Source organism: Chaetodon auriga, chromosome 22 (assembly GCF_051107435.1).
Source record: "Chaetodon auriga isolate fChaAug3 chromosome 22, fChaAug3.hap1, whole genome shotgun sequence".
NCBI classification, from domain to species: Eukaryota; Metazoa; Chordata; class Actinopteri; order Chaetodontiformes; family Chaetodontidae; genus Chaetodon; species Chaetodon auriga.
The window spans coordinates 3,321,287-3,340,397 of NC_135095.1; the positions used below are offsets into that span (position 1 = coordinate 3,321,287).

Here is a 19,111-nt window from a genome sequence, read left to right on the forward strand (position 1 = left end):
TAGTTTTTGTGGATAAGAAAGATTCAGGAAACCGGCAGTATGAGAAAATACCTCTTTGATTCACATCCTAGGTACTTAGTATTCATCAGGACTGGCAAATTCACCAGCATACATAATGTAACTCAGATCAATGGAAGTGATGAGGGACACTCTCAGAGGCAGCAATGCTGCTGTATGAGAAAGGGGTCATCTTAGCTTGTTAGCAGCTCAAGAGAGGAGGAAGAGGTGGAGCCAGCTGACCTTTCCATCTTATCGGCTGAATGTCTTTCTCAAGAATGTGGCCAGCCTGCACAGATGTTCGTTTTCCAGGAGCCACCATAAAAATCAACCTCTTTAATCAACCCTCATAGCTGAAGACTAATTCACAGAACAGGATCGACCCTGTTAATTTATTGTAGTTTTATATATAGCTGTTATTTCTCACATGATGCATTATATCGTTTTATAAATGAAGTAATAAACAAAATTAACCACAGTGGACATTGCATGTGGTTTTGTTGCAGCTCTCTGTTGCCACCTTATGTGTGGCTGAATAGACGATAAATGCATAAAGGGAGTTTTCGAACCAGTTCCAGTGTAGCTAAGTGAGTTTATATTTGTTCATCTGCCGATAATATCTGTGCACATTTACCTCATCTACAATTGTAATTAGTGCACTGCAGTCTGTTTGTGTGGCTGCTCTTAGCAGTCTGCTGTCGTATCACTAACTCTCAGTGTGTACATTACTGCCTGTGGTATCACTGAAGGGCCATTACCAGTCGATGATGCCATCAGTAGCTCTCTGTTTGTGTTTGTAGATGTTCCTAATGTTTATGGTAATGTCAGTGTCAGATCATATCAGCCGCTCGCTGCGTGTTTTGTGTTCTTCTCTATGATATTCAGGCTATTACCAGTCGAGTATTGCATCAGCAGCTCATCAGTATGTTTGTTCATTGTGCGTCTATAATATCACTATAGGCCCCTTTCATTCATGGATGGTCTCAGTAGCCGTCGATGAGCCTGTCGCCTGCAGAACAAGCCTCTGATTGGACCGACATTAATCAGCACTTCACACTTTCTTTGGATCTCATTGCTGCTAATGAGCCAATTGACTGAACCCGGCGAGGGGCTGCCGACTCAGCCAATTAGAGGCCTGTTTGTTCAAATAAGCACAGCCGTGGTGGGATAACATGGAAGGAGTGAAGGCAGAGGCTGTGGGCACTCTGAAACATGAATGGCCTCAGATATGGGCCCTGTAGAAAAAGGAATTAGCTGTAATTTGATAATTTGATCACTTTAATTGCTTCTCAGTTGCACAGACGATTGTTGATATTTAAAACAAATTGTTCATGGCTGCCGAACGTGCATGTGTCAGTGTTTACGAGTGTGTGTGTGTGTTGGCAGAGTATGAATGGCACATATTACCATTCATAATGCAGCCATGCTGTTGGAAGCGGTTACACTTGGAGCCTTTTGACTTGGTTTATTGGAAAATGTAATATCAGCTTTGCTTGCTGTGAATGTACTCATATCTTTGCGCTCTCTCTCTCTCTCTCTCTCTCTCTCTCTCTCTCTCTCTCTGCAGAGACAGGAGAGCAGGGTGGTGTTGGTGGGATTGCTGTTTCTGGTGTTTCCCTTCATTCCTGCCAGTAACCTTTTCTTCCGGGTGGGTTTTGTGGTGGCTGAGAGGGTTCTCTATATGCCAAGGTGAGTCGGTGTGTGTGTGGGTGTGTGAATATGTGCTTGTAACTGCATTTATATTTTTATCGTGTGTGATATCTACTACCTCTATAAAGAGTAAGTAAATATAATTTCTGGAAACAATATGGTTGGTCTCATCAAATTTCACATTAGTCTTCCTTAAGTCACTTAATTTCACATTGCCGCGCTCTCACTTTCAATGGACCCATGAAGGCTAGGACACACTTCACCACAGTGAGACCAATTAACATGACTGGATGCGATGACTGATTGTTACTTAAGTCACTGCCAGTCATTCTCACGAAGATTGATTTGAACATTTAGATGTTTGCGACTGGAATCTTAATAATATTTAAAAAAAGAGCTTCACACCATTTATTAGAAGAATAGATGCTCTTACAGTTTAATACCTGAAATTTGGGAATGCAGCAACATCACGAAAAACAAGCCCAAAAGGTCAAGCAGTCAGATCATCAGACAGGTTGAGTAAAAGTTCTTTCAGGGAGAAAACAAAGGCAAACAGTAAAATTATCATCTGTACTGTCCATTGTATTCATCCTTCACACTCACTTCCTGCTTCAACTTTGACCAAATATTCTTACTGTGATTGCGTTCACACAGTTTTTCCTTGGTACTAATATTAAAGCATTAACATTAAGCACTCTTGCTTTCAGTGTGACTTCCAGATAAAGTGCTAAAACACTTGATAATGTGGATGAACTTATTTACAACCTGTTTGATTATCTGACTGCTTGTGTGTGTCTAAACAGTGAACAGTCATGAAAAGCTCATCTGCATGATCACAGCATGTCTCATCACTGCTGACCTTCATGTGTTTCGCCGTTTAGGAAGTGAATCATTTGAAAGATGTCATGAAGTGAGAGGCAGCCACCTCGTCTGAGCTCAGGAGAGCACAGTGGCTGCTCTTTGGTGTGTGTGTATGTGTGTGTGTGTGTGTCCTTCCACACTCTTACACAGCAGTATCACTCTCAAGTCAAGAGCCTCTCCACTCTCATTGGAGAGTCTCTGCTTATTTGTTTTTTCTGCTGTCAGCCGCTCTCTGTCCTCCTCTCCTCTGTCAGTTAATCTGTCCATCATACCCGGCTTCCGCTGTCATTCTCTCTCCGTCTCTCCCTCATTAACTCAGACTCTCCATCCCCTGCTCCCTCTTCTTCCCCTTATCCCTTGCTCTTTATCTACTTCCCTGCATCTGTTTCTTTCCATCTCCATTTTCCCCAAGTCTTCTACTCCACCTAAAGCGCCATCTCTCAGGGCTCTGTTTTTTTCTAAATTTTTCTCATTCTCACATTCCATAGACAGTTTATCCTTTCAGTTCTGTGATGCGTGAAGTGTTCCCAATGAATCATGAGATCCTCAGGGTCTGTGGGTGACCTTGATTAGACTTGGAGGGCCCACGGGGTCCACACATGTACACTCACACAAATGCTCTCACAGTGAATCCTGGCGGCTTTAGCTGAAGGCACATGCCTTCTGGGGATAGAGCTCAGAGAAATCCCCTGACTAGATCTCACTCAGCTCCCACTTAACCTGCTGCATGGCTAATTGCAGTGTAACTGTCAGCAGACGCTTCTGCTGCTTCCTGAATTCAGTTCAATCACAGCTCTCCTCACAGCTCTGAGAGGATCGAGGGTCACATGCTTCCAACGTGGAAGCAGCCTTTTCTGCAGATGGTTAGTGTGGAGGAGGCGCGAGTATTATGCATGTTAAGTATTGATATATGTAGATATTTGCTATTGCTCAGTTCCATGTAATGCATCACAATGAGATGGAAAAATAAGCCCTGCAGATTTGCATTTTCATGTCCAATTGATCATAACAACACTGTACGAACAGGGGCCCTGGTGTTCTTAGGGTGCAGACCATGATAGGCAATATGCCAGGTTCACATGCACCTGGGGACATTTGTTGGATGTCATTTTCTTCTTCCTTGTTTGCTGTAATCTATCCCCCATCAGCTATCCAATAAAAGCATAACATACTGAAAAATGAATAAAAAATACTGTAAAACTATATCTGACACTTGAAAGATTTGAAAGAGACATATGTACATTACAGTTAAAATGTGTGTACAATATTAACTACATTATTATGAATGAAGTCATCACATATATACTCTGTGTAAAAGAGACAAAATGAACCAGCCATATGTGAAATAAATTTAGAAATGAAAAAAACTCAACTCACTGTGAATTCTTATTTTCAGAATTTGTTTTGTTGAGTTTTATTGGAATTCATTTTCATTTCAATATACACACAACATTTTATATTTGAAAAGGCTTTTATACTTCATAGTGGCAGTTGTCCCAGCAGCACTTCTTTCATGTCACATCATACGTCATGAAGTTATTTCGAATTCAGTGTCATGGTTTTATGATGTCTGTCTGTCAGTCTGTCCACCACTTTGTTCCAGACTGAAAGCAGAGAGAGGCTGCTGTGAATCAACATTATTTAGTCACTAATGCAGAAACTAACCACTATTTGTGTATACTTTAACAAAGCTGGGCACATTACCCACCTAGCTGGCTCACTAGCTAGGCTGCATTGGGAGCTTGGATTATTTCTGGGTGTTGAAGTGAGGCACTCTTAACATCAGCTGGTTGTTTCAGAGTCTCCTCTGCTGTGTTTTAACTCTTTAACATTAGTCTAATGTAGATATATTCTCATTATTAAATAAAAGAAACCCCTCCATGAAAACACAGACAGTGAACTGCAGACAGTCAGCGACGTACCAACAGCAGGAGGCAAAACTCATCTTCATTTAAAACAACAACCAGATGTTATCATCTGCTGCTCAAACTGTGTTGTATCACTGAATATTTTGTAAAACAAGAATTGGACAAGGAAGAAGAAAGGAATAGGAGGGATATTTCTTCATCCTTTCTCACTTTTCTCACTTCCCTCCCATCCTCTGACCGTCCTTTACCTCCCTATCTCTCTGCCTCCGTCTATTAATTCTGTTCATGTGCTCCCCCCTCAGTTGGACGGGGGAGTTTCTCTTACAGCAGTGGCGTCGTCTGCAGAGGCCGGCAGCAGGATTAGCAGCGATTTCCATTCAGACAGGCTTCCAAACCCTTTCCAGGGGAGAAGGGTGAAAGTGGGGGGGGCATTAATAACACCCACTACAGACCTATAAGCGCCCAGTCAGCCCTGAAACAACACAGCACAACACACCAAAGTAGGATGAGCCCAACTGTGCTCTATCAACTGTGTATTAGTAGACACAGAAGACAGCAGATTATGACAGCGTCCTTAATGCCTGTGTGAACAGAACAGTGATATTGGCTCCTGACCTTGCCTTTGTGTTCCTGTGGTGACAGTGTGTCAGTGGCATTGCTGCCTCAGCTGAGCAGCCCTGAGACAGTAGAATAAAGAGGAAAGTGCATGCTGTAAGAGAAATCATTTAACTGCAAAAACAACACAACTCAGATCAGAGGAAATGTTTCACTGGAGGCAGAAAGACACTTCACAGTTGACTGCTGTCGTGGTTCAGTGAAGAGCGCGATACTGTCACTCCCGCAGTACACCCCCACACACACTCAGTTGTCCTTAAATCCAGCCATCAAACACCAGACATTCACACATGACCTCTTCTGCTGACTGCTCTGCTCGCTGCATTGATTCTCTAACACCCCGTCCTTTACTTTACTACACCACTACACGTCTGAAGTCAACCACAACCCTCAGCTGAAATTTATGCTTATTTCAGTCACAAGCCTGCACACCTGATAAACACTTAATCTCCAGAATTACATCCCTTCAGTCCCGAAAGTAGCGAAAGTAAACCCATATCAACAAAATCCCTTTTCAAGGATGTGAAGCGCTTCTGCATTTCTTTGTCAACAGGCGGCTCAGTTCTGAAAACAGTGCAGTGCTGCCAGTTTATAAAAGATGGACTTCTTGTAACTCTCAGAGAGACCTGTGGTTATTCAACAGGAAAAAGGAATTAATTTGGATGTAGGACATACACGTCTGAGCCATCATGTTCTACTCTTACAGCCTGAATCTTGTTGTTTCTGTCCGTTGTTGCTTGATTTAGTTTTCCTCTTAGTTTTAGTTAGTAATTTGGTTTTTGTTCGTTTTAGTGTCATTTTAGGGTCATGCTTTGACGCATTTTGAGGCTACAGTCACTGTCGTTGTTGTGTGCAGTTACTGTGGTTACATGTGTTGTTCTCGTGTATCACAAGGTTAATGGAAAAGGCTGTGTTTACTTGTTCGCACGCACTGTCCATGTCGCTCCGCTCCACAGTTATATAACGTCTCCTCTCCTCAGTAAATACAGTTGTTTTTCCCAAACTCTAGCTGTTAGAATGGAACCACTGTCTCTGTGCTCCTGCTCGTCAGCTACCTGCCTTCGCCAGTGCAGAGCAGAGCACCGATCAGAAGCCGAATCACTCAATTGTTCACTAAAGTACAGACATTGTCTGGGTTTAGTTTGGAACGAGAAGTTAAAATGTTGGGTGATAGTGATATTTCTGGAACTTTCTTCTTCCGACAGCTCTTTCCTCCCAACAGTAACAGAAAAGATCGGCAACTGAACGTAACGCGTCACTTGATAATGTTACACTAGCTTACCTTTTTGTTTTTCTTCCAAGAACCAGGAATGTCAGATAACATCACTGACAGAGACAGGATGTTCCTGAGAGCAAGATGTTTTTTTTTACTATTGGTAGAGCAACAGGTCAGCAAGAAGGATATTGTTTTACTAATGAGGAGCAGCCGTGTGTGATTCCTCAGACGCATGCAGATGTATGTGGTGACGTATGCCCTGTTTTAAGGTGACGTGCCACTCAAAATGCTTCAAGAATTTACTCCCCTAAGAGTTGAAAGTTGGCTATAAATCAAAAATGCCATTCAATAAGATCCAGGTTATATAATACACAATTTAGAATATAAGTCACAAATCAGTGTGCTTCCCATACGTCTCCATCCTGGACCTCTCCATGTACTCCCCATGTAATGCTGATAGAGGTGTTTCAAAACATATAAAAGGTAAAAAAAAAAAAAAGGTAGAATACACTGAGCTGTCACTGTATTAGGTATAGCATCCCTGCATAGTAAAGGTTTGGCAGTGTCTCCTTTCGTATTATCTGTAATACTGAGTTACATTATCATGTCATTTCTTAGAAAGTTTGAAATTAGTCTAAGCCCAATGCACCATAAGTCTGTTATCCTTAATAAGCAGTTAACATTACTTAGATTAAGCTTGCTGTCGAGAAGAAATACAGTATTATTAACATTTGTTTTGCAGTTACTGCAGTATATTTGAATGTAGAACAAAAATTTAAGATGCATTTAATAGGTGATGTGTGTTATTATCCTATACCTTATGTTCACTGTCTCTGGTTCAGTGAATAAATATTTAAAGTTAAATATGCTACTTGTCTACATTATAGCATTCCATTGGAAGGTTTTATTTCATGGTTGTGTATAAATGGTAGCATTAATTCATTCATTCAACCTCAGCTTTATGATATAAGATCTTTGAGATGCAGTTGAATATTTCTGGAATATTCAGGCTACGGTAATTCCAGGAATATTCCAAAATTTGAAGGGGTGGTCATATTTTGTTTTTGTTTTCTTTCTTCTTAGCTCTTATGTTGTGGTAACAACATGTTTTAGAGCTACATTATCGTGCTTTACATACATACATACAGTTTGAGAGATCATTATTCAGGAGTGCTGAATTAGGTACACAAGCCAGAACTAATGCACTTTGTGGTCTTGTTGAATTGTATTAAGACTTCTACATAACTGACCAGTCTCTATATGACCAGTCAACAAGCAAAAGTAGTGGAAATAGTAGTCTTCGATCCTATGGTTTAAAACTCAAAGTGGACACTCACACACACACACACACACACACACACACACACACACACACACACATACACAAGTGAGCTGGGTGTTGTTGGTCTGCCATCCCACTGTCTGTCTGGCTCTGGCCTCATGCAGAACACTCACAGGCACTTGATCCTGTCCTGTGAGCTGCCTGGCTGTTTGCATGATGCATTCCATCTGTGTTTGGTGTGGGCACAGGAAGCAGGGTACTATTCAGTTATGGATGAGCTGAGGACACTCTTGATGGTGACTCTGTAGAACCGGGTGTGAACTTTCAAGGGAGATGTTCCAGAGCAGCCGGAGGAAGAACACCCTCTGGTGAGCTTGCCTGATAACGTGAGATGAGTGTGTCTCACATTTCAAATTGCTGTTGATTGTGGTACCCAGAAACTGAACAGACTCTGCCACCTGTACACCTGTGTTATTGATGAGTAGTTGTAGATATGAAGATGGGCAGTCCATGACCATCTCCACCATCTTGCTGATGTTGAGCTCCAGGTTATTAACTGAACCCCATGCTGCCAACTGCGGCACAGTGTTCCTGTAGGCCAACTCATCATTGTCCTTGACGAGGCCTGGGACCAAAGTGTTATCAACAAAGTTGCCCATCTTGATGAAAGGGTGGGTGAAGGTGCAGTCATTGGTGTACAGGGAAAACGTATGGGGAGAGGACACAACCTTGTGGAGCTGCTATATAGGTGATGGGGGATGTAGACGGGTGGCTGCCAAGCAGCACCTTTTGCTTCCTGTTGGTTAGGAAGTCTGTAATCCACGTGCAGATGTGATGAGGTACCTGCAGCTGTATCAGCCTGGTGTGCAGACAGTTGGGGAGTATTAAAGGCTGAACTGAAGTCTATGTACAGAGCTCTGACATAGGTGCTGGTTGTCTCCAGCTTATTGTGATCTGTGATTGTCCCGAGTGTGTTCCAGCTGACCTGTCTCCTGGAAAATATGTTTATATACAACTAATTAGCAACAGCAAAGACAAGGTTAATTCAAGTATTCCTCCTTGGCCATTTTATGGCCTTCTTGAGGTTCCGTCTAACCTCCCTGGATGTATCCATGCCAGCCTCACTAAATGCCTGTTCTTTGTGGAACCTGAGTTCTCTGAGTGGCCTGGTGAACCAGGGATTGTGGTTATTGTACCTTATGATGGGTTTGGTTGGGAGGCAGATCTTCTCACAGAAATCAGTATATGTGCATACAGTGTCAGCAAATGCATTTTTGTTGTCCTCAGGACCTCTCAGCGACTGCCAGTCAGTGTAGTCCTGGTGCATGTCAGTTGCTTCTACAGTCTGTCACCTTCCTGTATTCCTGAATGGTTTAGCCCTCTTCAGTTGCTGTGTGTATGTTGGGACCATTTGTATTATGCAGTAGGAGTAAAAGTTGTCCAGTGTTACCATTGCGTGTGGCACACATTACCAGGTGTTTATAGCTTGGAAGTTCATCTGAGAGATTACACTTGTTGAAATCTCCAATGACAAGAATTATTGAGTTTAGCTGAGAGTTTTCCATGGAGGAAGCTTGCTCAGCCAGCAAGTATTGTTCTTCTTTGCCAGGGGCTTACAGAGGAATGTAAACACCTGCAGGGATGACAGATAAGATTTCACTTAGAGAGTAAAATGGTCTGCACTCAATAAAAACTGATTCCAGAATACTAGAGCAATGTTGATATGTTTTTACTGCGTCCCTGCACCAGTTGCTATTGATGTAAAAACACATACCTCCTCCCTTTGATTTTCCACATGCCGCAGTGTCATGGTCAGCTCTGATAAGTTGGTATCCAAGTAAGCGGTCCACAACAGTGTCGGCAATGTCATCTGGCAGCTGCGTTTCATAGAAGAATGAGGCAGACTTCCTTTGAAAGTCTTTATTGGTCCGTAAAAGAAGACTGACTTCATCCATTTTATTGCAGAAAGTGTGCCGTTTGTCCTGCAGATGGCCAGGAGCAATGTGCAGTGTCCTCTCTTACTCCACTTGCGGAAGGCACCAGTTCACCAACTGCTACAGTCCTGCACAGACGTGTGCTGGGCAGCCTTTCCAGTTTCCAGAGATGAAGTAGTTGGCATTAATTTCTAGATGTTTAGCAGTGTATTTTGAACGTAGCTGTAGCACAATATGGAGCAAAAAAGATTTAAATCACGAAGAACCGGGAGTGCTGAAACTGCATGGCTGTCAGGCAGCAGTTCCCCAGAGACCCCTAACCATAACAACCTGCCTGACCCTAACCCTTACCCTAACCACTGACCCAAAAAGTCCTTCCCACTTCACTGGTCTTTAGCCTGAAATGTGTCCCCTGGCATGCTGGGCATTGTTTTAGAAAGTGAAAAGGACGCACGTGACTTTTGTGTGTAACATTTATATGTGTCTGTGGTATGTGTGTGTGTGTGTGTCTTTATGCATGTGAAAGTGAGTGCGCTTGTCTGGGTGTGCGTTTGTGTGTGTATCATACGTGTGTGTGCGAGCACACGTGTGTAGTATGTTAATGTGTGTCAGGGGGCACTTGTCTACGAGCTGATTGGGATGTTTTTCGCAAGAGAATTAGTGGAGGATAATCTCATTTTCTGCAATGCTGATTCTCACACTGTTGATTTTCAGTGTTTCGCAAGCTACTCACACACACACACACACACACACACACTGACATACAATCTGTCCTGACAGTGTGGATGTGTTCCAGCTCTATTCACTGTCATTGTCATGTAGAAGACAGACTGCATTTTTTAGATGCACAGAGCAGTGTATCTACTATGTTATTGCTATATCTCAGTATTTTATGTGCTCTGTTTGACAAAGAAATCTCAGCCTTTCTATCTTTAGTCCACTCCGTTGTCAGTCTGTACTCAATATGTGCTACTTTTTCTTTGACTCCTCACCTCTCTTTCCGCCTTATCTCTCCTACTGTGTAGGTCAGAAGATGGTTGAACAAAGCATCCATTTTTCTGTCAAGGCTTTCACTTAAGACTTTATTTTTCCAAAGTTCACTAATCTAGGTCAACAAGCTACAATGGAAAGCCTTCCTCAAGTTGGAAAAACACTTTACCTTTTACCACAGTCAAGCAAAAGGAATACTCAACCAAAAACATAAAATGGATGATCAAAAGAAGGAAAAACCTGAATAAATGAGTCTTGAAATATAATGAATGCAGAGTCCTCCATAAGGTGATCAGTGCTCCCTGAATGTTTTAATAAGTAGAAAATAATGTGAATGATATGCTGTGACCTTCATAGTCACCAGAGCTTAAACCAGCTGAACGCCTACCTGACATTTTGGAGTGACTTGTTAGACGGCTGTTGAAACTTGAAAGGGCAGTGGATCCCTGGAACCCCTTTATAAGACCTTGTGTCACGACAACTTCTAACTAAAATGAAACAAAAGCAAAATGTTGCAGCATTTTCAGTGGAAAGTCTGCTCTTATGTGCACAGTCTTTTGATGGGGACAGATTGGAGAAATTCCATAAGTTCTTACCTTGTCTTGGTTTTAAGAAAGACCAGAGATGAGCAAGCCACACTTACAGTACAATTGGATAATGATGGGTATTTGTAAAGCCCTAAGCCGAGTAGTTTTCAGTGTCCAATCTGACTTGAGTTCTTTTGGTGAGGTCAGGTTCAGCTCTCTCAGACTGTGTGGATGGCTGAGATGGATCACCATTTCTTTGAGCTCTATTCAAAATGACAAATCTTTCCATCTTTTGGTCTGACAGTTGCTATTTTTGACTGCTATGTACCTGTGTTACTATGACAACAGGCAACTGTGAGCTGTCCAGTCATTAGTTTCAGAACGGCTGTATTTGAAAGGGCTTTCATTATGGTAATTCTGATGCTTAATCCTCATTTTTGTTTTGGTATGTTTGAAACACATATGAAAGAACACACAATAAAAACATATTGGAGCACCCTTGGCCCATCTTCAAGGCACCCCAGAGTGCCATGGTACCAACTTTGGAAAGAACTGTTCTCGAGGTATAAGATACTGACCATACCACTGCGGTATCCCCAGTTCGAGTGCAGCTGTAGACACTTTGTTGCTTAAGGTTCTCCATCTTGTCTAAGGAAGAACACACAACTATGCAGTTCATTTTCCTGTTGCATTCGAACATTTCTGACCTTTTCGATTCCACCCATTTGGTATCCATTTGGTAGAACTTTTTTGATCCCACTTATTGAATGCTGGTAGTGTCAGACAACCACTTCCACCACAGTCCCTAACTGTGGACACTAGAAGTGAATGAACTAATAGTAAAATATAGGTTATGCAGACAAACAGCCTCTACCCAGATAGATAAATAGCCTGATAATAACGCCTGGGAGTTACAGTTACCACCAATATTTAGTTAGCTAATCTCACTAAGATCAAGATCTCTTTTGCAGGAGAGGTAGACGGGAGATAAGACACACAACAAAACACAGTCAGTCATACATAAATACATACACACAGGCTCAGAAACACTCACTGCCAGAGTAACTGATGGCTGCACACAGTGTTTGTCTGACAGGATTATACAGTGAAGAACAGAGGGAGACAGGAGGGGGCCTGAGCTGGTTCATGTCTACCTGCCAATTTAGGGATGGATAGTGATCGGAATGGATGCTATGAAAAATTAGATACAAGAGAGAGAAAGAGGCCTGGAAGGCATAAGCAGGGGCTCTTTTCCTTTGAAATTAGTAATTTCACCCAACAGAACAACAACTCCTCAATGCTTTTTTTCCTCTAGATAGTAATATTTTTAGTGTTACCAGGTCTGCTTCTTCCTTGGATTAGCCGTTTGGCTTCCAGTGTAACATGTTTTACCACCTGGCTGACATTTTTCTTACCTTATTTTATTCAGTCCTACCCAGGTGAAAGAAATTAACCTGGTTAACTTAATTTTATTCAGAACATCAGAAATGTTTGTATAACATTCAATTAACAGCGGGGGAAAAAAATGTTTAAGCCTCTGTCTTTGACCTCTAGGATACAGCCAAGTGAGTTCACCTTTGATGAAGTTTGTCATGCAGATTCATTGTCTGACTGCAAACTGTCCTGACACTGCTGCCCTTTGAGGGACAGTGCTGACCTTTTAGGGAATGAAGAGGGACAAACCAGGCTCTACTGCTCTATGAATCCAAAAATGCAGAAGCCAGGCCAGAAGGAGCCTTAGAAAACAAAAAGAAAAACACAGTATCTGGTTTGTGGTCCTTGAAAGTCGCGATGCAGTCTGTCTGAATGCGTTAGCTCGTCCTCTGACACCCTCCTCCTAATCTGTGTTGAATATAGCTCACACTCTGCACAGCTTTGTGTCTGGACAGAGAACTGGAATGAAACTGGTACTTCCAGACATCAGAAAGCCTCATTCGCAATCAATTTAAAAGTTGCAATAATATAAATAACAGAAATATCAAGTGTTTTTAAAAAAATCATATATTATTGTTCATTCAGTATTTCTGTTCTTGCTGGCCGTTAACAAACTCTTTTTCCCATGAGCCCTTGCCCATTGCAGGTTAAACATCACCGCTGGACCGTGCATGGTTGAGCTGTGGGGCAGCAGCGAGTTCAGATGTGTCTGTAATAACAGCAGTACGGCAAGGACTGAACACTGTCAGTGTTTGTAGACAGCAGAAATTACAACCAGTAAGTAGAAAAAGACCTTTAGAAGAGAGTGTTGTTGAGGACGGTTGGCTTGCTGTGGCTCAGGAGGTAGAGCGGTCCACCTATCAGAAGATCGGTGCTTTGATCCTTGGCCTCGGCAGTCCACATGCCAAGGTATACTTGGGCAAGATACTGAAACCCGATGCTGTGCCATCGGTGTGTGAGTGGATAACACTTGTTATGAGCAGGTGGTTTAGCTGCTGTATGAATGTGTGTGCGAACAGAATGCAGACTTGAGTTGTAAAAAAAGCTCTATACAAATACAGTCCATTCACCATTTACCATTGAGTTTTAAGGATATGTATGAAGCCAAGTCACAGTGACTGAAGTACCCATGCTGCCTCACTGGTAAACTTTGATGAGAGCTGTAGTTTTTGTGTGCGCCGACAAAGTAAACTTGGTTTAACATTGTTAAAATCACAAAGGTTACATTAACTTCTAACAACTGCTGCCGTGGAGCTGAATATGGACAGGAAACTCTAGGAACTCACATTTAAACATCAATTGATCAACTCTCGAAATCATTTCGCTGCTTAATCAGTAAAGAATATGGAACTACACCGCAAACTAGAGCCTCTGCTGACAGTCACAGCCACTGAGATACTGTCTCATATTAATGTTAAAGCTTCCAGTAACAATTATTTGACAAGGACGTGCAAATTAATTTCATTGTGCTTCTTTCAGTGTGATAAGACACCTCCCCAGGTCTCCCATCATTCCTGTTTCTCTGTTTAATATTGCCTTTTACAGCAGCCGGCAGTCTTCTAACAGCTTACACACACCTTCATATCTCCCTCCTCTTCCCACTTTTCTGTCTCAAACCTTCTCTCATGACTCTGTTTCTCTCTGGACTGAGCGCTCCTCTAATCTTTGCTCTTTATTTTTCCAGCCTTATCACCATTTCCAAGTCATGCGCGTCTAAGCTTTCCTTGATATTTTCTTCCTGTCCTCTCTTCCCTTTTTTGTGTTGTTGTTCCTTCAAGGCACACTGTTTCACTGTATCTGCACTTGCATGGAAACTGTGCAATAGTGTGGAAGGAATGAAAAAAAAAAAAAAACTTTCTTGCCTTAAGCCAATGGGGCACACGCGAAAAAGATACTTCACCACAGACTCTGTGTGTGTGTGTGTGTGTGTGTGTGTGTGTGTGTGTGTGTGAGAGAGAGAGAGAGAGAGATCCAGGTCAGAGGATTTGGGAAAGTGGTTGAGGTGTTATGTTTTTATTGAAAGCCACAGCAGCCACCCAGGGTGAAAACATGAGCACCCATGGGACCTGAAGTGATGTGGGTGAAAGGCATTACGTTATCACGCAGGTCTGAAGAGGCTTGTGTTGACTCACGACAGCGACACTGAGAGGACAGATCAAGAAGAGCTCATGGATCATGCATTATAACCTAGTTTGTTTTTTTTTTGCGCCCCCTCTGTTTCCCCCTCTCTTACACCCCCCTCCTCCTCCACCTCTGCTCTTCTAGCATGGGTTACTGTATCCTGGTGGCTCATGGCCTGGGTCGGCTGTGTTCGGTGGTGGGCCGCTGGGGCACCACGGTCCTTAGCGTCTCCATGCTGCTGCTGCTCGTGCTTTTCTCCTGGAAGACTGTGCAGCAGAACCAAGTCTGGCTCTCGAGGGAGGTCCTCTTCAGGTAAGCAGAGTAGGCAGACTCAGAGAGCATACGAATAGGGCGACACACCAACACCGTCCATATTTGCAGTGTATAATGTTACACAATGTGGTCCAAGCTCTCTAAATGATGACAATTCGCTCACATTCATGCTTGTAGGTCTGCATGGAGATCTAATGAGAGTAGAAGTTAGCTCAAATTAGAAATGAAGCTGCATTTATTGAGTAACTGTAACTCTGAAGTACTACTGTTAGTACGAGTACTACTGAAAAAATATTATTGAACATGACACAAAACATTATTGGAAATCATCAGAAGAAGGCTGTGATGCAGATTCTGTTTTTTTCAAGCAGATCTACTCCAAGCATTCAAATTATTTCATTTATATTAATGTAGGCTTACTGTAGTCTACATTGTAAGGCTGGGTTACTTCGTAAGAAATAAAAAAATAATGAATACGTAATTTGAATAAATATCAGTCAGTATTAAGGGACTAAAGGGGCCAAGACATCCCTGGTTTGGACTGTCCGTGTGAGTCTGAACTCATACAAACATGATATTAAAATTAAGTGTGGCTTCCACTTTACAAAGATCTTATTAATTCCACGCACAGCCCAAATGTGTTTGTGTCTAAACAGCACAGACCCATTTGAATAGTCAGTGGAGAGGAGTTAGTGGTCTGTGTGTGTGTTTTGCAATCAACTAAATCAATGAACATGTTCGTTGCCTCATGGAGTGATATGTACATCATGCCTATACGTTGCTCAGCTTGTTGTCTGTCTAGCCTGCCTGCTGTGTATTGACTCATTTATCCGTCCATCTGATGGCTCCAGACCTGCAAAAGTATTTTGTTTGTGTGTGGGTGTGCATACAATATGTGTGTGGATAGGTGGAGGTCTGTCATTACTAATGTTTGTGTGTTCTCATGGTGTTACACACAGTTAAAAGCACTGGCAAAAGCCCCATTAGGACAGCACTAATGTTACGGGGGGGGGGTGGAGAATGACTGTTAACGGTGCTAATTTAACTCATGACTTCAGATGGCATTGGGAAATTACAGGGTCTTTAATAGACGTGGACAATCAGAAGGACAAGGCCAAAGGTGTCCCCAGGGGGGTGCTGGAGAGAGGAAGGGGAGGCAAAGACACTGCATGAAGTGAAAGTGAGTCAAAAAAATCTCACTCCTCAGAATCAGAACTCAGTCAAATCTGAACACACAGTCATGAAACACACTGATATCATTCAGTGTGACTTATACTTCCAGAGGACCACCAGAAAGTCCACAAGTCCACTTTGAAATCCTGGAAAATTGGCACTTCAGGCTGTTGTGGAATTACATTTTCATTTTCAAGTTTACATTATTTTTTTGATATAGTCCCCCAAGGGCTTCCATACGTGAGAATCATCATGCTTTTTCTTCAGAGAAATCCAGTGATCCATCCATGGGTGTATTGAAACCAGGAACTGCTAACAGCTGATTCAAAAGAGAAAACAGCCCATTTGAAGAGCTTTTATGGGGTCTTGCTCTCCTGATGGCTGTAATTGTTTCCATCATCATACTGGTTTCCAAATAGGCTGAGATGTTGCTGTTGACATTTTGTCTGTCTCATCAGATTAGAAAACAGTTTTTACTTCCTCTGTTTTCACACAAAAGTCAGATTTGACACTGAGCTGAGCTGAAGAAAATGAAAAAGGAAGAAAAACAGCGAGCGGACAAGCAGCTCTTCCTGATCCGCTTTAACATACAAGGATGTCGCTCAGGTGGGATTTAAATTACAGGAGGACCAGTGAGTTCACTGAGAAACAATAGGTCACTGCAGAAGTAATTATTACACGGGTGAAGGTGAAAAATTACCCACAAAGGTGTGCCAGCCAGGATTAACATCACTGACCAGTGCAGGTGATAAAATCACTCCACCCCCACAGAGACATAAATCCAGTCCCAGTGGGGCTGCAGATTTCCCTCGAAGGGCTTTTTGTGCTCCCAGTAGTTTTGCTCAAACGTGTGCACATCCTTTGTTTCTACAGACTGCCTTCATGCCTCCTCTCCCTCCTTTTCCTCCTTGTTTCAGCTCTGGTATCCAGACTCTGCCTCACAATGCCAAAGTCCACTACAACTACGCCAACTTCCTGAAAGACAGCGGCCGGCACCAGGAGGCCATTCACCACTACACCACTGCCCTCAGGTCTGACTGCTTCCTGCTGCTAATAGAGCTGTTTCATTCGTGTGTCTGTTCACATTTCTACACAAGTCAGAGTTTCGCTTCAGTGTCCAAACCTTAAACCTGATCATTCTCTCATGCTGCCACCGAGCCATCTGTTTTTGTGCACCTTTTTGCAAAAATCCTGAGCTTCAGTTCATGTCAAATCACTGTTTGAAAGCCACATTTTCCCTCTCGCTGACAGGTGTTGAGAACTTCCGATAAAGTGCTTTTGCTTCCTATTCTTCCTGTTATGTTATTTTTCAAGCTTTTATATACTTATTGGCCTCAGGGAGTGTCTAACCTCTCACAGAATGACACCTCCTGCAGCTCTTAACAGCCGAGAAGTCCTCTGCAGCTCTCCTAAATATCGGCACAGACGGGAGTCAGTTCCTAAGTTTTACTCCTTGTTTCTTATTCTTGCTGCTTACAGGGTGAGCAGAACTATACTTTGCACCGGTGGAAAAACAACTCAAACCTTGATCTCAAGTAAAATAACAAGATCTAAAGTTAAAATAGCTATTGTGAAGAGTTTCTTTCACAAGGTTATATCATTGTTGCATTAGGCTGTCGTATCAAATGCTGGTCACCACACATTTGCATAAAAAGCCCTGATTGTATGTCTGCATAAATTGGCTCAGCATTTGCATAAAACCCCCGATGTCCAAACACATTTCACTGAAAACTTTCTTTGTCTCCATATATTTGCATAAAATGTCTTTTGTTGCAGTACAGCTACACATACTGTATACTGTGACATGTAAGTGTGGTGACACTGAAAAATCATGCATATATATCTTAATGACACGTGAGGGTTTATGCAGAAATATTGGTTTAATCCAAATACACTGTGACCTATAGCATGATCCAGATGGATTATACAGACCGTTTAAAGTAAATGTGTTGTGGCATGGGCTTTCAGCGTGTGGTGATACAGGATGTTGCATTAAATGTCTTTGTGGAGGGAGTTTGGATGCAAATTTAATATAATGACTATTTTTTTCGTAATACATTATCATATTGTGACATTTGGACATAAATGCAAAAGTATGCAAAAGTCGCATGAATTTTTATGCAAATGAATCGTGACATTAGGACAATAAATTTGTCACATGCAACCGGCCGACGTGTTCTAAAATTCTATTTTAAATATGTGCATTCACATTTCATCGTTCATTTTCATGTTTGAAAATGCATAATTACTGCCACAATGGAAATTCAAAGGAAAACTCCACAGACAATTTTGTGTATTGTAAACATAACACTGCTGCAGTGATAATGAAAATGGATGTGAAATAAGCTTTTTCATGGTCGTTTCCAAACTGACACATTTGTGAAAAGGCGCCTGACAATCCTGCCATTTCCATTAGGAAAAGAAAGGAACTAATCAGTATGCCTGCAAGTACACAGACGACTATTCATCATTTGATTGTTTTTATTTATTTATTTTGGCACTAATTAAAGAAAATAGCATTTTAAAATGCTTCTCTTTTATTCCCTATGTACATACAAATGGAAAAGGTCATTTCAGTTTGATTAAAAGATTTTATTTGGATATTGGCAGAAGGGGACGTTCGTTAAATACACTGTCCACTCTCCCACATGAAAATCCACTTTGTTGCCAAATGTTGTGTCAGCTAAAATAAGACTGCTTTACAGGAAACCATCAGTGTGCTTTCGAGGTGAATGCAGTAAATGAATGAGTCTGACAGTGGATGAAAAGGATGAACCAGCTGTGTGTGTGTGTGTCAGTGTGTGTATACACGTGTGTGTGAGAGAGCTCCTGTAGTACACTGACTTAACACCATCAGGGTCAGAGCTAAGACGCCACAGCATGAGCAACACAAGTCATATTCAATGGAAGAGTTTTAAAGGTCCAATGAAAATGCTGATTATGTTCCATTGTTTGGTGTGGCCCCACACTGGGATCTGGCTAACATCAGGTGGGACCCCCCTTTGACATGAGTAAACATGAGCTACCTTTACTGGTGCTGCTAAGGCTAATATTCTGTATATTTCCAATTGTCAATAAATCCCATTTGAGAAATAGAATTGAAATTTACCAAACAGAACCAAACTCTGTGTTTAAAGATTTATGTCTTCAGGAGGAACCAATGGGCTTAG

At 42.0% G+C, this 19,111-nt stretch overlaps 1 protein-coding gene across 2 annotated transcripts in view; it reads left to right on the top strand.

Moving 5' to 3' along the window:
- tmtc1 (transmembrane O-mannosyltransferase targeting cadherins 1) overlaps positions 1-19,111 on the top strand; it is a 132,904-nt gene that overhangs the window by 89,463 nt on the left and 24,330 nt on the right. For both annotated transcript variants that reach the window (XM_076722539.1, XM_076722540.1), the window contains exons 8-10: positions 1,565-1,686; positions 14,640-14,807; positions 16,859-16,972. In XM_076722539.1, coding sequence (XP_076578654.1) covers positions 1,565-1,686; positions 14,640-14,807; positions 16,859-16,972 — 404 coding nt within the window. The remainder of the gene's footprint in view (positions 1-1,564; positions 1,687-14,639; positions 14,808-16,858; positions 16,973-19,111) is intronic.